General features: G+C 45.7%; 1 protein-coding gene across 1 annotated transcript in view; it reads right to left on the bottom strand.

The window, feature by feature from the left end:
* Positions 1-16,086, bottom strand: part of LOC144774085 (extracellular calcium-sensing receptor-like) — an 86,219-nt gene that overhangs the window by 37,743 nt on the left and 32,390 nt on the right. The window contains exon 4 of the mRNA XM_078659112.1: positions 7,585-7,812. Coding sequence (XP_078515238.1) covers positions 7,585-7,812 — 228 coding nt within the window. The remainder of the gene's footprint in view (positions 1-7,584; positions 7,813-16,086) is intronic.

Below are 16,086 nucleotides of genomic sequence, written 5' to 3'. Positions count from 1 at the left end.
ATCCTATGTAATGTTACTTTCAAACAGTTTTTGTTAACCAATGAGAAACATGCTTTTGAAAAACAGAAAAACAGAAACATGCACCCTAATTTTCAGTCTAGATTGTTCTCAAACAACCAATCCTTTCTCTTCTTTTTTCAAAACTGCATCTTATTCACCATCTTAGTTTTCAAACTGCCATTTCATTTACAGAGACCATCTGAGTGCATCCAGACCTCCTTTCAAGATGCTTTGAGTGTAGATTGTGGGACACAGCTATATTTCCTGGAGCCAAATGTATGCAGAAAATAGAGGCATGGACAAAGAACTAGCTTTGCCAAATGTAGACGTTACATGGATTGGACAGAGAGGGTTAAAGTGGCATCAATTGATGCCATTGGTTAAATCCTTTTTACATCTCCAACACCTTGACCGTATAATTGTGCAATGTGGTGGCAATGACCTAGGCACTTTGACTAGGGTAGGTCTGGAAATGCTTATGAAGGACACCTTTGGAGAACTGATGTCACTTTTCCCCCAAACTGCCTTTGCCTATTCTAACATATGCCAAAGGCAGAAATGGAACTGGTCCAATCAATTTTGTCCACAGATTGAGAAAGGCCATGTCTGAACTGGGGTGTTGTAGAGTGCAAAAAAACGATGGATTTAGGTCCAGATCTATGTACCTGGGTGAATGTATGACATTGTTCTGCATTCGGTCCATCAACTGTTGTTTTTTCATTTTGTGCACCCAACAGTATTGTTTGTAAATATTAAGTAATGGAGCTTTATCTAGTATGAAAATAGTAGTTATTGTTTTATTGGCAGGTTCGTGGGATGTGTAGTGTAAAGAGGTCATAATCAGTTTCAATGATACAAAAATGACGTGACATATGTTTAAAAGATTACATGGTTTTAGGAATAAGCTCTTACTCTGCGAGTCCTTGGGCCTGCATTTGTAGCTAATACTGAAAATATACCACAGCTCTCACTCTACGAGATATCCCCTTCATACTCCCTCTCCCCACATTACTGTCCCACACCTATCTCTTTACAAGTGGACGGTCCGCAACTCTCCGCAACTCTCCCTATAATAGTAGGCCCGCAGCTGTTTCTCTGTGAGCCGGCCCTCAGCTCTCCCTGTTCAAACCAACGGGCTGCAGCTTTCCCTCTATGAGCCAGCCAGTTGGCTCATAGCTCTTCCTCTAGGTGCTAGTCCACCGGCTCGATAGTGTCCCTCTGTGAATCACTGGTCGGCTCGCAGCTCTTCGTCTGCGAACCGTTGGGCCCACAGTTGTACCTTTGCAAGACATCACTGAAAATATACCGCAGCTGTCTCTCTATGAGATATTCCCTTCACGTTCCTTCTCTCCACATTACTGTCCCACATGTATGCCTTTGCAAGCCAACGACCCTCATCTTTCCCTATAGCAGTAGGCCCATAGGTGTTCCTGTGCGAGCCGGCCCGGTGCTCTTCGAGCCGACGGGCCGCAGCTGTTCCTGTACAAGTCAGTTAGGACCTCTTGCTCTATGACTCAGCCCACCGGCCCACAGCTCCTTCTCTTCAAACCATTGTTCGGCTCGCAGGTCTTTCTCTGCGAGCCAACCTCCAGTTGTATCTCTGCAAGGTAACACTGAAAATATATAGCGCATCTCTCTATCTGCGAGATACCTTTTCACGATCCCTTTCTCTACATCACGGTCTTGCAGCTTTCTGTTTGGAAGCTGACGGCACGCACCTCTCTCTAGACCAGTTCGCCCACAGTTTTCTTTTCATATTTTAAGAGTAAACACTGGTCCATGGACCACTGTCTGCTCTTAAAAAAAATGTTGACAAAAAATCACAAAGGGAAAGGGGTCCCTTGGGGACCCCTTTCCATTAACGAATGGGGTACCACGTACTTGAAGTAGGGGGTAAAAAGCAAATGTTTTGTAAACGCATTATAATCGCAAACCATTCACACATACCATTGAGATTCAGTATTAGGAAGGGACTCCCTAAGCACACACCTTCCTAATAACGAATCACAAACCCAATTTGCTATTGGGTAATAGGTTACTGAATCACAAGTAGAGCTTTTTACATGTAAAAAAGCCTTTTTGCATTGGGCACTTTGCAACCATAAAAAGCCTTTGTACTTAATAATAATAATTTGTATTAGTAAAGTGCAAATATATCTCCCCTCAAGGGATTCAAAATGCTGGGGGTGGTCGCGGAGATTAAGTGAGCTATTTCTCTGAGTCACATGATCAATCAATCAATAATAATATTTGTATAGTGCGCTACTCACCCGGAAGGGTCTCAAGGCGCTTGGGGGATGGGGTCCGCTACTGCTCGAACAGCCAGGTCTTGAGTTGTCTCCTGAAGGCGAGGTGGTCCTGGGTCAGCCGAAGGTGGATGGGGAGGGAGTTCCATGTCGGCGTTGACTTGTCTGGTCATCGAGAGGGAGGAGTCAAGGATGAAACCCAGGTTGCGTGCGTGGTCTGTTGGCTTGGGAGCGGTGCCCAGGGCAGGGGGCCACCAGGAGTCGTCCCAGGCGGAGGGTGATGGTCCCAGGATGAGGACTTCCGTCTTGTCTGAGTTCAGTTTCAGGCGGCTGTTCTTCATCCACTCGGCGACGTCTTTCATCCCTTCGTGTAGGCTGGTTCTGGCGGTGTCGGGGTCTCTGGTGAGGGAGAGGATCAGCTGGGTGTCGTTGGCGTAGGAGATGATGTTGAGGTTGTGTTGACGTGCGATGGCAGCAAGAGGTCTCATGTAGACGTTGAAGAGGGTGGGGCTAAGTGAAGATCCTTGCGGGACGCCGCAGATGACTTCGGTGGCCTCGGATCGAAATGGGGGGAGGCGGACTCTCTGTGTTCTTCCGGCGAGGAACGAGATGATCCACTCCAGTGCCTTATCTTGGATGCCGGTGTTGCTGAAGCGTTGGACTAGGGTGCGGTGGCAGACAGTGTCGAACGCTGCAGAGAGGTTCAGGAGGATGAGTGCCTCTGTTTCCCCGTTGTCGAGCAGGGCTCGGATGTCGTCGGTGGCTGCGATGAGGGCGGTCTCGGTGCTGTGGTTGGCTCTGAAACCGGACTGCGAGGGGTCGAGGGATCCGTTCGTCTCGAGGAAGGCGGCAAGCTGTCTGTTGACGATCTTCTCAATGACTTCGGCAGGAAAAGGGAGGAGCGAGATGGGGCAGAAGTTCTTGAGGTCAGTGGGGTCCGCTGTTGGTTTCTTCAGTAGGGCGCTGAGCTCGGCATGCTTCCACCTCTCGGGGAAGGTGGCGGTGTTGAAGGAGGTGTTGATGACGTCCCGGAGTTGGGGTGCGATGGTGGAGTCGGCCTTGTTGAAGACGTGATGGGGGCAGGGGTCGGTTGGAGATCCGGAGTGGATGGTGTTCATCGTGCAGGCTGTGTCTTCGGTGGTCACCGTGGTACAGGTGCGAAGGGTGGCGGTGGGGTGCGTTGGTTCGACGGTTGGGTGCGTGGATGGTGCGCCGAAACTGTTGTGGATGTCGGCAATCTTGCGGTGGAAGAACGAGGCGAGGGAGTCGCAGAGATCTTGTGAAGGAGTGATGTCGTTGTTGCCGGTGCTGGGGTTGGAGAACTCCTTGACGATGCTGAAGAGTTCCTTGCTGTCGAGGGCGTTGTTGTCCAGTCGCTCCTTCAGTGATTTCTTCTTGGTGGTGCGGATGAGCTGGTGGTGCTTGCGGGTGGCGTGTTTGAGGGCGGTCATGTTGTCCGTGGTCTGATCGAGGCGCCAGGTTTTCTCAAGGGTGCGGCAGGTCTTCTTGGAGTCCTTGAGTTTGTCGGTGAACCAGGGGACCTTCTTGCTTCTGGGTCTGCTGGGAGGGTTCTTTAGTGGTGCAAGGTCGTTGGCGCAGGCGTTGTGCTGGCCGGTGGGTTCTGGCTGAGGGAGGTGGTGAGCTGGTCAGCGGTGATCTTGCTCCAGCTCCTGTGAGGAACCTGTTGCGGGTGGTGGTGGTTTGTGGTTTTTCTGAAGCTGAAGTGGACGCAGCTGTGGTCGGTCCAGTGGAGTCCAGTGGAGTGGCTGAAGGTGATGTGCTTGCTGGATGAGAAGACAGGATCAAGCGTGTGGCCGGCATAGTGGGTGGGGGTGTTGACCAGTTGCTTGATGCTGAGCTGAGCTGCCGCTGGGTATCTAACCGCAGGCCTGCGCTCCAGATCCAGCCACTATGGCCGTTGCACCACACCTCTTGCACCTTAGTTAGATGCACAGCCAATTCCCTGCGCATAAACGTTGTGCATGAGAAGCACTTGTACAGTGCTCGATTGCTCGATCAGTCCACCTAAATATACAGTGGTGAGTCAAGATCACACAGTGTTTTAGTAGTATCGCACAGTGTTGGTCTGGTATCACAAAACATAGACGCAATATGACACAGTGCTTGTCAATATACAGCAATGACCCGACTTCATGTACCACTCTACCAATGCATATAGTCCCACAGTTTTGCAGCCACACAATTCTGGCCTATAACACTGTGCAGGCCGAACGTTGCACTCAGTGATGACCAACGTGCACAGTTCTTAATCTGCCACATTCATTCTGAGGACCCTTTGGCATGGTCCAGTGTGGTCCATACATACAAGCGCAACACTTCAATATGGGCAATGTATTTAATAGAAAATGAGGATGAACCCCTTCAAATGAGGATGACTTAAAAACTGTGGTGCTGAAGCAGGGTGAAGTCAAGGACAGCACAGATATTGATTGCTATGCTATGCAGTGCTGTGTGAGTGCGTGTGTTGAAGTTGCTGTGCAGAAGGTGTCCCTTCAACCTCCTTCCATGATTGTATAGATAGGTGAAGGAGCAATGACCCCACACATTCCAGACACCATTTCTTGGAGGAGATTTATTGGTAATACCTAACAGTTATGCTACATGTATTTGTAAAACATACTAACATCCGTTTGGGTAAGAGTTAGAGACATAAATCTAAAGGATTTTATTTTCCTGTTAGCTTTCATCTAAATGAAGGTAAAAGCATGGGAGAAAGTTAAAATGTAAATTTAAGTCAAAAGAATTTTGCCTACAGTTGTGAAAAACAGTGGTTCACTGAGGCCAATAGGAGTATTGTAGAGAAAACACTGTAACTCCAATATATTTGAGGACACAGTATATTATAGGCAAGTATTGAGCAGGACACTTTTTAGCATTGTGATGCAAATAATGTATTCATTGCAAAACATCAATTCATAAAAAATAAAAATAAAGCTTTTTTAAGTAACAATCACAACATCCAGTGCACACAGATAAGTGAAAAAACGTGCTGTGGCGAGTGAAAAACATTACAACATGCATAAATTCAAACAACAAGAAACTAAACTCCTTTAGACATATTTTGTTATATAATAAAATAAGGAGTTAGGTTGTTCTATGGTCGACGGTGTTTCAATCGCATATAATTCAGATCATCAGGACAGGTGTGTAAGCATATAATATTTAGTGCATGGTTGGAGCAGCTTTGGGGTAGAATTGAAAAAACATTGAGTTAGTTCAATTTGCAGTGCCCAGCAGGGCCAGCAATCATATAACAATGTTAATACCATAGTGTACCTTAAAATGTTTAATTAAATATTACTTTGCAATGAAAACATGAATTGCATCACAATACTAAAAGGTGTCCTGCTCTTTTGGAAATGGCCCTTTTTGCAGGGTTATCCCCAAACATTTTGCTTCTTCCTCCTATTTTTTTTTCTGACCTGTTCTTGTTGGCTATCAGATTCTGGGCACTTTACAACTGCTGATCAGCGCTAAGGTGCATATGCTCTGTGTGTAAATTGTGATTAGTTATCCATGATTGGCATATTTGTTTTACCAGTAGGTCCCTAGTAAAGTGCACTGAGTGTGCCAGGGCTGGTAAATCATAGGGTACTAGTGGGCTTGCAGCACTGATTATGCCACCCACATGAGTAGCCCTGAAACAAGGTCTCAGGCCTGCCCCTGCAGTTGACTGCTATGTCGACTTGGCAAGGGCACCCACTTGCCAGGCCTTACTTTTCTCTTTTATAACACATAGGACACCCCTATAGTAGGCCCAAGGTACCCCCCTGGGCAGGGCGCAGTGTATGTGAAAGGTAGGACATGTACTGGTGTGTGTAACGTCCTGATAGTGAAATACTGCCAATTTTGTTTTTCACTATTCAGACTATCTTGCCCATAGGACAGAATGGGGAAAACTTTGTAACATTTTACAAGCATATCTTCCAATAGGAATAAGATAGAATATTGGAGTCTGGTATCCCTGAACTCAGAATGTAATAATGATTGGACAGGGCATAGCCAAAACCCACAACACTAAAACAAGATCTGTGCTCCAACATTACACAGTGATGGCCCAAATCACAACAGTGGCTCAGGATGACACAGAGTTGTGTTGTGAAGACACATTACTGGCCACATAACACCCACTGTGGGTCAAAGTCACATAGCACTGAACCCATATGACACACTGCTCTGCAAAAAGCAACTAGATGCTGGCCCAAGATCGTATCATTCTGGATCAGCATCCCACAGGTCCTAGCTGAAATCATGTACTTGTGGATCAAAATAGCTGTCAAGATCATGCATCACTGATTAAAGGTCACAAATACCCAGATCAAGACAACATAATTCTGGCATATTATTGCCTGTTGCATTGGTGCAAGGTCACACATGCACTGGCTGGAAGACAAATGGTTTACTACATAGCCTATCATGAATAAGTTCAACCTGGTCAATTACTAGATTGACAATTGTGCAACCAAGGAACCCCACCGAATACCCCATGTTAATCATCTCAATTTGCACCACTAGAAGGAGGAAGTGATGGCAACCATTGTGACCACTGTACAGGTCATAGAAAATAAACAACTGCCACTCCCTATCCTGCCACTGCGATTTGAAAGTGAGTGCTCAGGCGAGGGACTCAGTTGCAAAGGATGGCCAGGTTTCGCCTTGGATTTGACTCATGCCTGGCAGGTAAATCGCTGAGCAGTGTTGGAGGTTCTTTGCCAAACATTTTTCATTAACCCCTGGACTGATTCTGGTTTACTCCTATAATATCAACACAGAAGAATATAGATAAGATAATAGATCTGAGTGATTGAGGTCTACCAAAGTCCAAGCAAGAGTCAAATGACTTGTTCTGCTGGGTGCTTTATTGGCCCTCAACATTCTGGAAATGTACATTTAAATTGACAAGTGGTGACTAGAAAGTTGCTTTTGTCAATGGTGTCAGAAAGAGGAGATGCACTGTCTGGTGTGTTTGTGGAGAGGAGATGACCCTCTACCATTAACAAGGAGAAAGATACAATTAACAGAAGCCTGGTAATGATTATCTTGAGAAAGCCACCAATCCAATGAATTGGGCGAGGATGTTGACAATTTAGGAATATAGATTAAGTGACAGAATATATTGTATTTCTTAGACTGCCACCATATATATTAATAATGTAGCATCTGTATCCCACCAGCATGGCTGTCATTCTATTTTATTGCTGCTTGAAAGCTGATGTGCTTAGTGGCCCAACTCAGATCTGACACTGGCTGTACATTGGGGGCAGATCTCTGGTGTGTGCTTACCTGACATATGCCCTGCATACTACTCACGCCTTACCTGAGTATGCCTGACACCCCATAGGATGGCACCAGCATTGATACTGATATCTCTGTCGTTTGGTGCAGATGAGTCTAACGTGCCCACTTTTACCACCCGGAATTCCTCATCTTGAGCTATCTGCACATTTAGGATATTGTAGGTGGCAGGGGCATCTCCATTTTCATCGAAGAATATTTCTTCCCCGGTGCGAGTCTTAAAGTAAATGTGTTTCAGGTAGTGAAGGATCTGGAAGAGAACAAGATAATAATTGACACAGCTTGATGCGTATAATAACTTACAAGCAAATTAAATGAGAGCAAAATGGGCACTGGCTCCTCAACAGGGATCCTTTTAATCATATGTGTATCTTCCCTTCCATATTTCATTCTGCTTCTACTGTGTCAGTTGGGACTTTTTTAGCCAGTGTTTAATTTATAATACGCGTGAGTGTGTGTGCCCAAAATATTTCTTAGGAACGTCCACCACTTTCGCTGGCCACTTCTGTTACTGCACCACCCATTAAACTGTGGGCACCTTCCACTATCTTCAGCCACTAGCACCAGACCCTTGTGAACCCTCAAAATGGTGGGATAAAATACCTTCCGCGAATAGGATCATGTAAGTAAATCAATCTAGCACCCCTGTTTAGACATAAAACTGAAATGTTCAAAAGGGGCATTAATGAAATATTCCCAGGCGTATGTGATGTGGCAGGCAAGCTTTTCCCCTCCCTGGGGATTGTGCACCTATCTATATGGTATTTGTACAGCACAAACCTAGCCAATAGGCAGGGTGGCACTGTACATTGTTAAAGGCAACAATACATTTAACAACTGACTACTGATGCAGTTGGAGTTTGAGAAGGGAAGTCTACTTTTCCTGTGTTGTGATGTGGTGTTCCTTAAAGAACTGTGTCATCAGCTATTTTCGAAACTGGAACAGGGCTTGGGGCAGAGATGATGGGTATGAGATATTGTCTCAGATACTGAATATATAGAAGAAAGAGGTATTTCCTTTTTCATTTTTCTTATTTTTTGGACTTCTCCATTTCCAGTCTGATTGTGTCCTGGATGCTGATCTACCAAGAGCTCTCAGATATGGTGGCTTACCAGATAAATAGGCTTTGAAGCTACTGCAGTTGGTTTTGTAAAGAGTTTGGGTGGCAGGAAGAACAGAAGGGTTTCTTTAGGGTTTAGAAAAATGTGCTGGAGTTCTTAGGGGTTGAGCCGTGGGGCAGGGTTTTCCCACCATCCAGATGCAATAGTCCAAGAGCTTGAACAGTAGATCTTAAGTCCTTTCTATGAACACTTTCACTTTCTTTAGCAGAAAGAACAGGCATCACTTCATTTTGTTTATCTTGATGATGTGCTACTTGAAGGTGAGGTTGGTATCCAGGGTGAATGCAAGTGACCTTGGTAGTTGTGGTTGGATCCAATCCCGGTTCATGTTGCTTACCTAGCTTTGGAGTGAATATTGCTTGTTGTTCTTGGTAATTGGAAGAAACTTGCTGTTGTTATGATTAAGCTTCAGGGTGATGCTGTACATTTGTAGAAGAGGTTCAGGCAGTGTTTAAGACATTAGATCTCTGGAGTGCATGAGCCTTTCATGAACTGTAGTGTGACATTGGCCTATTGTGAATTGATCTGCTGTTATTGGTAGGTAGGGTTCAAAACGCAAATTTAGTGTGACTGATCCATCTACACCAGCCCTTTTTACAGTACTGCACAAAACAGTAATGGCTCAAAGGGCAGATTTAACTGTTCCAACTGTATTTCTTTTTGACTGTGGTAACTTGTTGGATTTTTAATCTTTGTCCCTCTTCATTTAATTTTTTTCCCGAAAGACTGTGAGCCTCAGTCTGACACAATTATCTCCAGTAAAAACTATGGGGCAGATTTACAAGAAAGTGACGCAGATGTACAGATCAGTCACTTTCTCTGCACCACACTGAAAAACCCTTGCGCCACCATGGATGCACCATATTTACAATGCGGCACACCATGGCGCAAGGAGTGACAGGATCTGTTGGGGCTAAAGTCACGTATTGCTGGAGTTATGTCCCAAGCAAGCCGCAACACCAGCACTGCATTTTGTGGCCTATTGCCACTACACTGCATCACTCCTTACGCCTGCTTTAAGCAGGCGTAAGGTTTTGATGCAGTGGCGTCCTAGAAGTGATGCAGTCAAATCTTGTAGATTTCACTGCATCACTGTTACGAGGCCTTCCTACGTGGGAACACCCACCCTGCTTACATTATACCTGACGCAGGTATAATGTGACGCAGGTCTTTACAACCTGACGCATCTCCCTAGATGCATCACATTGTAAACTGGCCAAATTTTTTACGCCACAGCTGCGTCACATAAAAGAATAGTGACACAACAGCTGCGCAAAAGTGTCGCAAGAGGCTTGTAATCTGCCCCTATGTGAACAAAAAATGCAAACCAAAACTGCTACAGGAAGTTTTGCAGCAGTACAGTTTCTTAAGGGAAATGAGATGACCTGACTTTGTAAAAGTATCCAGCACTACTACCAACACTGTGTTTACATTTCAATCAGATCAATCACAAGTTTTGTAAAGCACGACTACTCACCTGAAACGGTCTCAAAGTGCTGGTGGGGAGGTGCGTGGCTCCGGGATTTTACGGTGCTTCGTTGAAGAGCCAGATCGTGAGCCCCTTCAAGATCTTGGTAAGTGAAGGTGTGGGTCGACGTTGGAGAGGGAGTGTGTTCCATGTCTTTGCCCCAAGGAAGGAGAAGGAGCATCCTCCTGTTATTGTCTTCTTGGTGTGGGGTTCTGTTGCAAAAGGGAGCTGGACTGAGCGGGGAGATCTTTGGGGTGAGTGGAACGCGAGGCGGTGGTTCATGTAGGCTGGTCCGGTGTTGAGGTTGGTGATTTAACAGTAACGTTTATAGAAATAATGTTCTAAACTGGACTTGGAGTAGGCGGAGGTTTGAGAAATCCGCCATATGTTGATGCAAGGTATTTGTTTGAGTATAGACTGCACACTTCATGAGAAATTCCTTTAAAAAACAATTCTGGCGAAGCAGGCAATACTATTGGTGGAAAGGTTCCCTTATTGCCCCTATTTATAAAGGCGGTGAGAAATCTGCTCCCAATAACTACCATCTAGTTGCTTTAATTGGTAAAAAAGCTAAATACTATGCGGGCACCGTACTTGAGGATCTTCAGCTATGGGCAGCAGAAGAAGGAATTATACCTCTCAACCAAACCGGCTTTGCTAAAAACACAGTAACTTTAACAAATATCTTAACATTGTCATTACTCATGGACAAGGCAACAACAACAAAACAGTCACTCTATCTGTGTTTCGTAGACTTTAAGGCTGCCTTTGAGAACGTCGTGAGAGCCAAACTTTGGGAAAAGCTGACAAACTGAAAGATCCCGCAGGTACTGCTAGGCGCACTAATATCCCCTAACACCGACACCTGGGTGCAGGTCAGGAAGCCCCTTGGTCGCAGTGCGCTTTATCAAGAACTTTCTTCATTTCATTTATCAAGAACTTTCTTCATTTCAGGTCAAACTGGGTGATGGCACATGCCTGTCAAGGCGAATTTCAACAACCAAGGTGCCTGAACAGGGCTGAGTGCTCGTGCCAACTCTGTTTAACATTTATATGGCCCACCTGGCACAGACCTTAGACCGTTGCAATGCACATGCTCCAAGGTTAGGAGGGAAGGCTCTAAACAGAATCCTGTACGCTGATGATGTAGTCCTAATTAGGAACACACATGTGGGTATGCAACATCTTTTAAACGCTCTTCAAAAATACTCCAATGCCAATTTTCTGCAAGTAAATCTGAAAAAACGAAATCAATGTCCATTAAAAGGAGAGGGGAAAACCCCACCACTGGCACTTAGGGAACAACCAATTACAGAATACAACAAATTACAAATATGTAGAGGTAATATTTGACACTAGAGGCCAGTTTGCAAATAAGCTAGAGTCAATTAAAAGGAAAGGAGCTGCCCTCGAGACAAGCTGAGGCAAATAAAAACCCAGCTCACGGGCCCGAGGCTTTCTCCACTACTTCAGATTGCGCAAGCCAAACTCCTGCTCACGATCACATACGGCAGTGAAGCATTAAAAGAGAGAGATGCTCACACCCTGGACAGCACCTTGATCAGGGCCTACAGTATCATGTTTAATATCCCCGCTTACTCATCCGCCGCCCAGATTCAGCTAGAATTTGGCCTTGTCAAACTACAGTTAGCAAGGCAGGTGGAATACATAACTTGTTGGCACAAGATCAAGAATGCCACCATAAACAGTCTAAGCCATCTACTGTGGCAGGAGCTACAACAGGGAACAGCAAAAGTGATACCCCTTCCCCGAGTTCTGGGTTTAATTGCACCCCTGAATACAACACTTCATGTGAGGTATCACTCCTCAATCAATCAGTCAATCAATCAGGGAATTTAAAGCATGCTACTCACCCATGAGGGTCTTAAGGCGTAGGGAGGGGGTGCATATCCGAGTCTCCTGAAAAGCCAGGTCTTGAGGCTGTTCCTGAAGGTGTGCAGAGTAAGGGAGCATCGGACGTTGACCGGGAGCTAATTCCAGGCTTTGGCTACAATGTTGGAGAAGGCTCTGGTTCTGTGGATGTGCAGGGTTTTCACTAGGGCAAGGTCGGCAGAGCGGAGGTTTCTTTTGGGTACGTGGAAGGAGACTCTTTCATTGAGGTATTTGGGTCTCACTTTTTATACATATACATGTCACTATACCTTGCGTTGAATGTTTAAAGCCTGAGGTGTTGGCAATTCTCCTACTATCAATACTGACCCACTAGAAACTGTGGGCTGATATATTAAGGGGTTTTACCCATTCTCTGTGGGTAAATGTGATGACACATATTAGGAAAGATTCTTATGAAACCAGCCATTTTACCTATGAGTGAAAGAATCACACGCAGCCAAAATATCAAATGATTTTGATATATCCTGATGCTCAACAGTTTATAAATTAATTAAACGAGACCTAAAACATGCTTCTAAACCCTGCATCTTTAGACCGAAGACCACAAAAACTGAAACAAACAAACGGAAGAAGAAACAATATTTTAGTGGCATCAAAACTCAAGCAGAATAATGTTAGCCAGTCTTTCTTACTGCTAGCTTGTATAACAGTTACATTGTATTGGCCCCTTCAGGAAGAAAAAAAAAGACTATTTTACTCTTTTTCCTTTCTTTGAATGGCATTTAGTTTGTGGTTGTGCGGGTGTTTTTTTAGTGTTTATATGTTTTCACTGGTGAGGGTTATTTCTCTTTCAGTGGGGTTTTATCAGTTATTATAGGTTTAAACCTAAAACCCCACAGCCTACCAATGTGACATTGCAACCATCCACATACTATTCTGGAACCATCGACAAACAACACTTCAGCCATCCACATACAGCGCTGCACTAGGCCTGGACGTGAAATTCTGATCCACTTGCAGAGTTTGTAGAGTTATTTCCACTCCACACTCTGCGTAAGGAGGTAAGATATGAAAAAACTCCCCTCTGCATAGCAGAACAGGGTTTTGTCCTCTCTCACGCTCACCAACGTTAAGCTGGCGGGCGCAAGTGAGGAAAGTATTACTCCAGACTACTTCCCAGCGAGATTTTTCATGGGGGCAGTCGAGGTTGGTCACTGCCACTTGTGTTGAGAAAGATTCCGTATGGTTGAAAATGCTGCTGCTTAAGTAGAATATCTACTTGAGTGGCCTATAGAAGCAGCACCCTCTTGTGCTGTGCAAGGTGACTTCAGCACTTCTTTAACAGCGCAGGACAAAAACCTTGTGCTACAAATCAGCGTGAACGGCACAACATAACACATTCTGCCGCTTGGGGAACTCAATACAACACAGGAACCATCCAACACCGCCCAGGCCTGCCCTGCACCCACACACATACAACAATAAACCCATCCACATAAACCACTGCAACTCTTCACACTCAACACTTCAGCCATACACATACAATTAATTCTGCAACCACACACATACAACTCTGCAACCAATCACACACAGCACTGCAACCACCCACACACAATGCTGCAACCATCCAAATGGAACACTTCAGGCATCCACATACAGAACTGCAACAGTCCACATATACCACAGCAACCATCCACATGCAAAACTGTAACCATCCACATACAACACAGTAATAATCCACATACAACAGTGCAACCATCCACATGTAATATTGCAACCATCTGCATACAACACTGCAGCCATACACATACAACACTTTAATGACCCGCATACAACACTGTAACAATCCACTTACAACACTGTAGCCAAGCACATACAGCACTGCAACCACTCACATACAGCATTGTAGCACACACACACACCACTGCAGTCATCTACACACTTGGGAAACCACACACACAACACTGCAGCCATACACAACACTGCAACCACACACACAACAGTGCAATCACACATGCACAACACTGCAGCCATACAAACACAACAGTGCAGCCATACACACACAGCAGTGCAGCCATACCCACACACAGAGTTTGAGTTTGAGTTTAAATCACTTCTAAAGCGCACGTACACCTGACCGTTTCATGGCGCTGTGGTTCACTGAGCCTCAATTAGCAGGGGGGACAGAAAGAAAATCATTGGGGGAAGGCCAGTGAAAAAAGAAAGGTTTTTAAAGTTTTTTGAAACAGAGAATATTGGTTAAGAGACCTGAGGTGAAGCGGAAGTGAATTCCAGAAGCTGGGGGCAATTGTGGAGAATTTGGAACCTCCCCATTTTTTCCGGCGAAACCGGGGGACAATCAACAGGTGTTGGGAGGATGATCTCAATTCCCTTGCAGGGGTATAGACTTTTATCTCAGAAGAGATAAAGGCGGGGGCGGATCCTGACTGAACCTGAAAGGTAATGCAACCCATTTTGAGCAATGAGCGTTCACGAATAGGGAGCCAGTGGAGGGATTTTAGAAGCGGGGTGACGTGATGTGACTTGGTCAACTTATAGACTAGGCGAGCGGCCTGGTTCTGCACCAGCTGAAGCCGTCGAACATTGTAAGCTGGCATACCACAGTATAAAGCGTTGCCGTAATCTAGTCTAGAGACGACCATAGCCAATACGATAAGTTTTAAGGCAGGGAAAGAGAAAAAGCAGGATACCTTGCGGATGGTGCGGAGGGAAAGGAAAGAAGAGGACACCACAGAACTCACCTGGGAGTGCAAAGTGAGTTGATCGTTAATCTTGAAACCGAGTGCTTTGACGGAAGGAGAGGGGGAAGAGGGGGAACCTAAGGAAGGGGGCCCAAAGAGAGACGACCTGGGACTGGCACAACCACCTGTCAAAACCAATTCGGTTTTATCCGGGTTTAGTTTCAGGTGGTTGTGGCTCATCCAGTCCTGGATGGAGATCATAGTAGTTTGAAAATTAGATATAGAATCAGGGGATGGAGAAAGAGTGAAGATGAGCTGGAGGTCATCCGCATAATTAAATACGGAGACCTCCATTTGTTGAAGGGCAAAGATGAGAGGGGCAATGTAGAGATTGAACAGTAGTGGGGAAAGGGAGGAACCCTGGAGGACCCCGCATGGCACCTTACAGGGCTCAGCCGAGAAGTCGCCTAGCCGCACTGCTTGGGTGCGGTCCCTTAGGAAGGAGGACAGCCAGACCAGGGCTACCCCGCCGACCCCGGCCGCCCCGACACGGGAGAGTAAGATGGAATGGTCCACCGTGTCGAAGGCGGCGGACAGGTCGAGGAGGACCGGGGCCTGGGGAAGGTTGGTGTCCATACCTTCTCTAAGGTTGTCAAGGACGGATAGTGCCACAGACTCGGTGGAATGAGCGGGGCGGAATCCGGCCTGACGAGGGGCCAAAACCTGGTTTTCTTCCACAAAAATGGTAAGGGCTCTGGTCACATGTCGTTCCAGTACTTTCCCTAAAAAGGGGAGTAAGGAGATGGGTTGGAAGTTGACTGGAGCAGCGGGGTCAGCACCAGGTTTTTTTAGAATGGGAAGAATAATGGCTGTTTTTAAAGTTGGAGGAACAACGCCCTGAGATAAGGAGCAGTTAAGAAAGGAGAGTGGAGGTAACCAACAAGTTGTGAAAATGAGCCTGAGGATGTGAGCAGGGCAAGGGTCTAGAGGAGAACCTGATTTGACCAAGGAAAGAAGGGAAAGGAGAGATTCTTTCGTTAAGGGGGGGAATGAGTCAAAGCGGGCCTTTACAGGAGGGCTAGGGGGACTGTAGAAGGAAAAAGAAGGGGGAGGAATATTGGCTTTGATTTTATCGATTTTATCCAAAAAATAAGAATTCAAGGAGTCACAAAGAGACTGTGACGAAGGGGGTTTGAGAGTGGTTCTGTCAGCATAGGCGAGATTGTGGACTATAGAAAAGATTTCTTTAGGCTTGTTCTCGGCGGCTAAGATTTTGGAAGAGAAATATTCTGTTTTGGTAGTTAAAATGTTTTTTTTGTATTGCGACAGGAGGGAGGTGTACTGGGCTTTAAGGTTGGAGCAGTAGTGACGTCTCCAG

The sequence above is a fragment of the Lissotriton helveticus genome, chromosome 8 (assembly GCF_964261635.1).
Source record: "Lissotriton helveticus chromosome 8, aLisHel1.1, whole genome shotgun sequence".
NCBI classification, from domain to species: Eukaryota; Metazoa; Chordata; class Amphibia; order Caudata; family Salamandridae; genus Lissotriton; species Lissotriton helveticus.
Note: the sequence above shows the minus strand (reverse complement) of the source record. Positions and strands in the feature narration are given on the sequence as shown.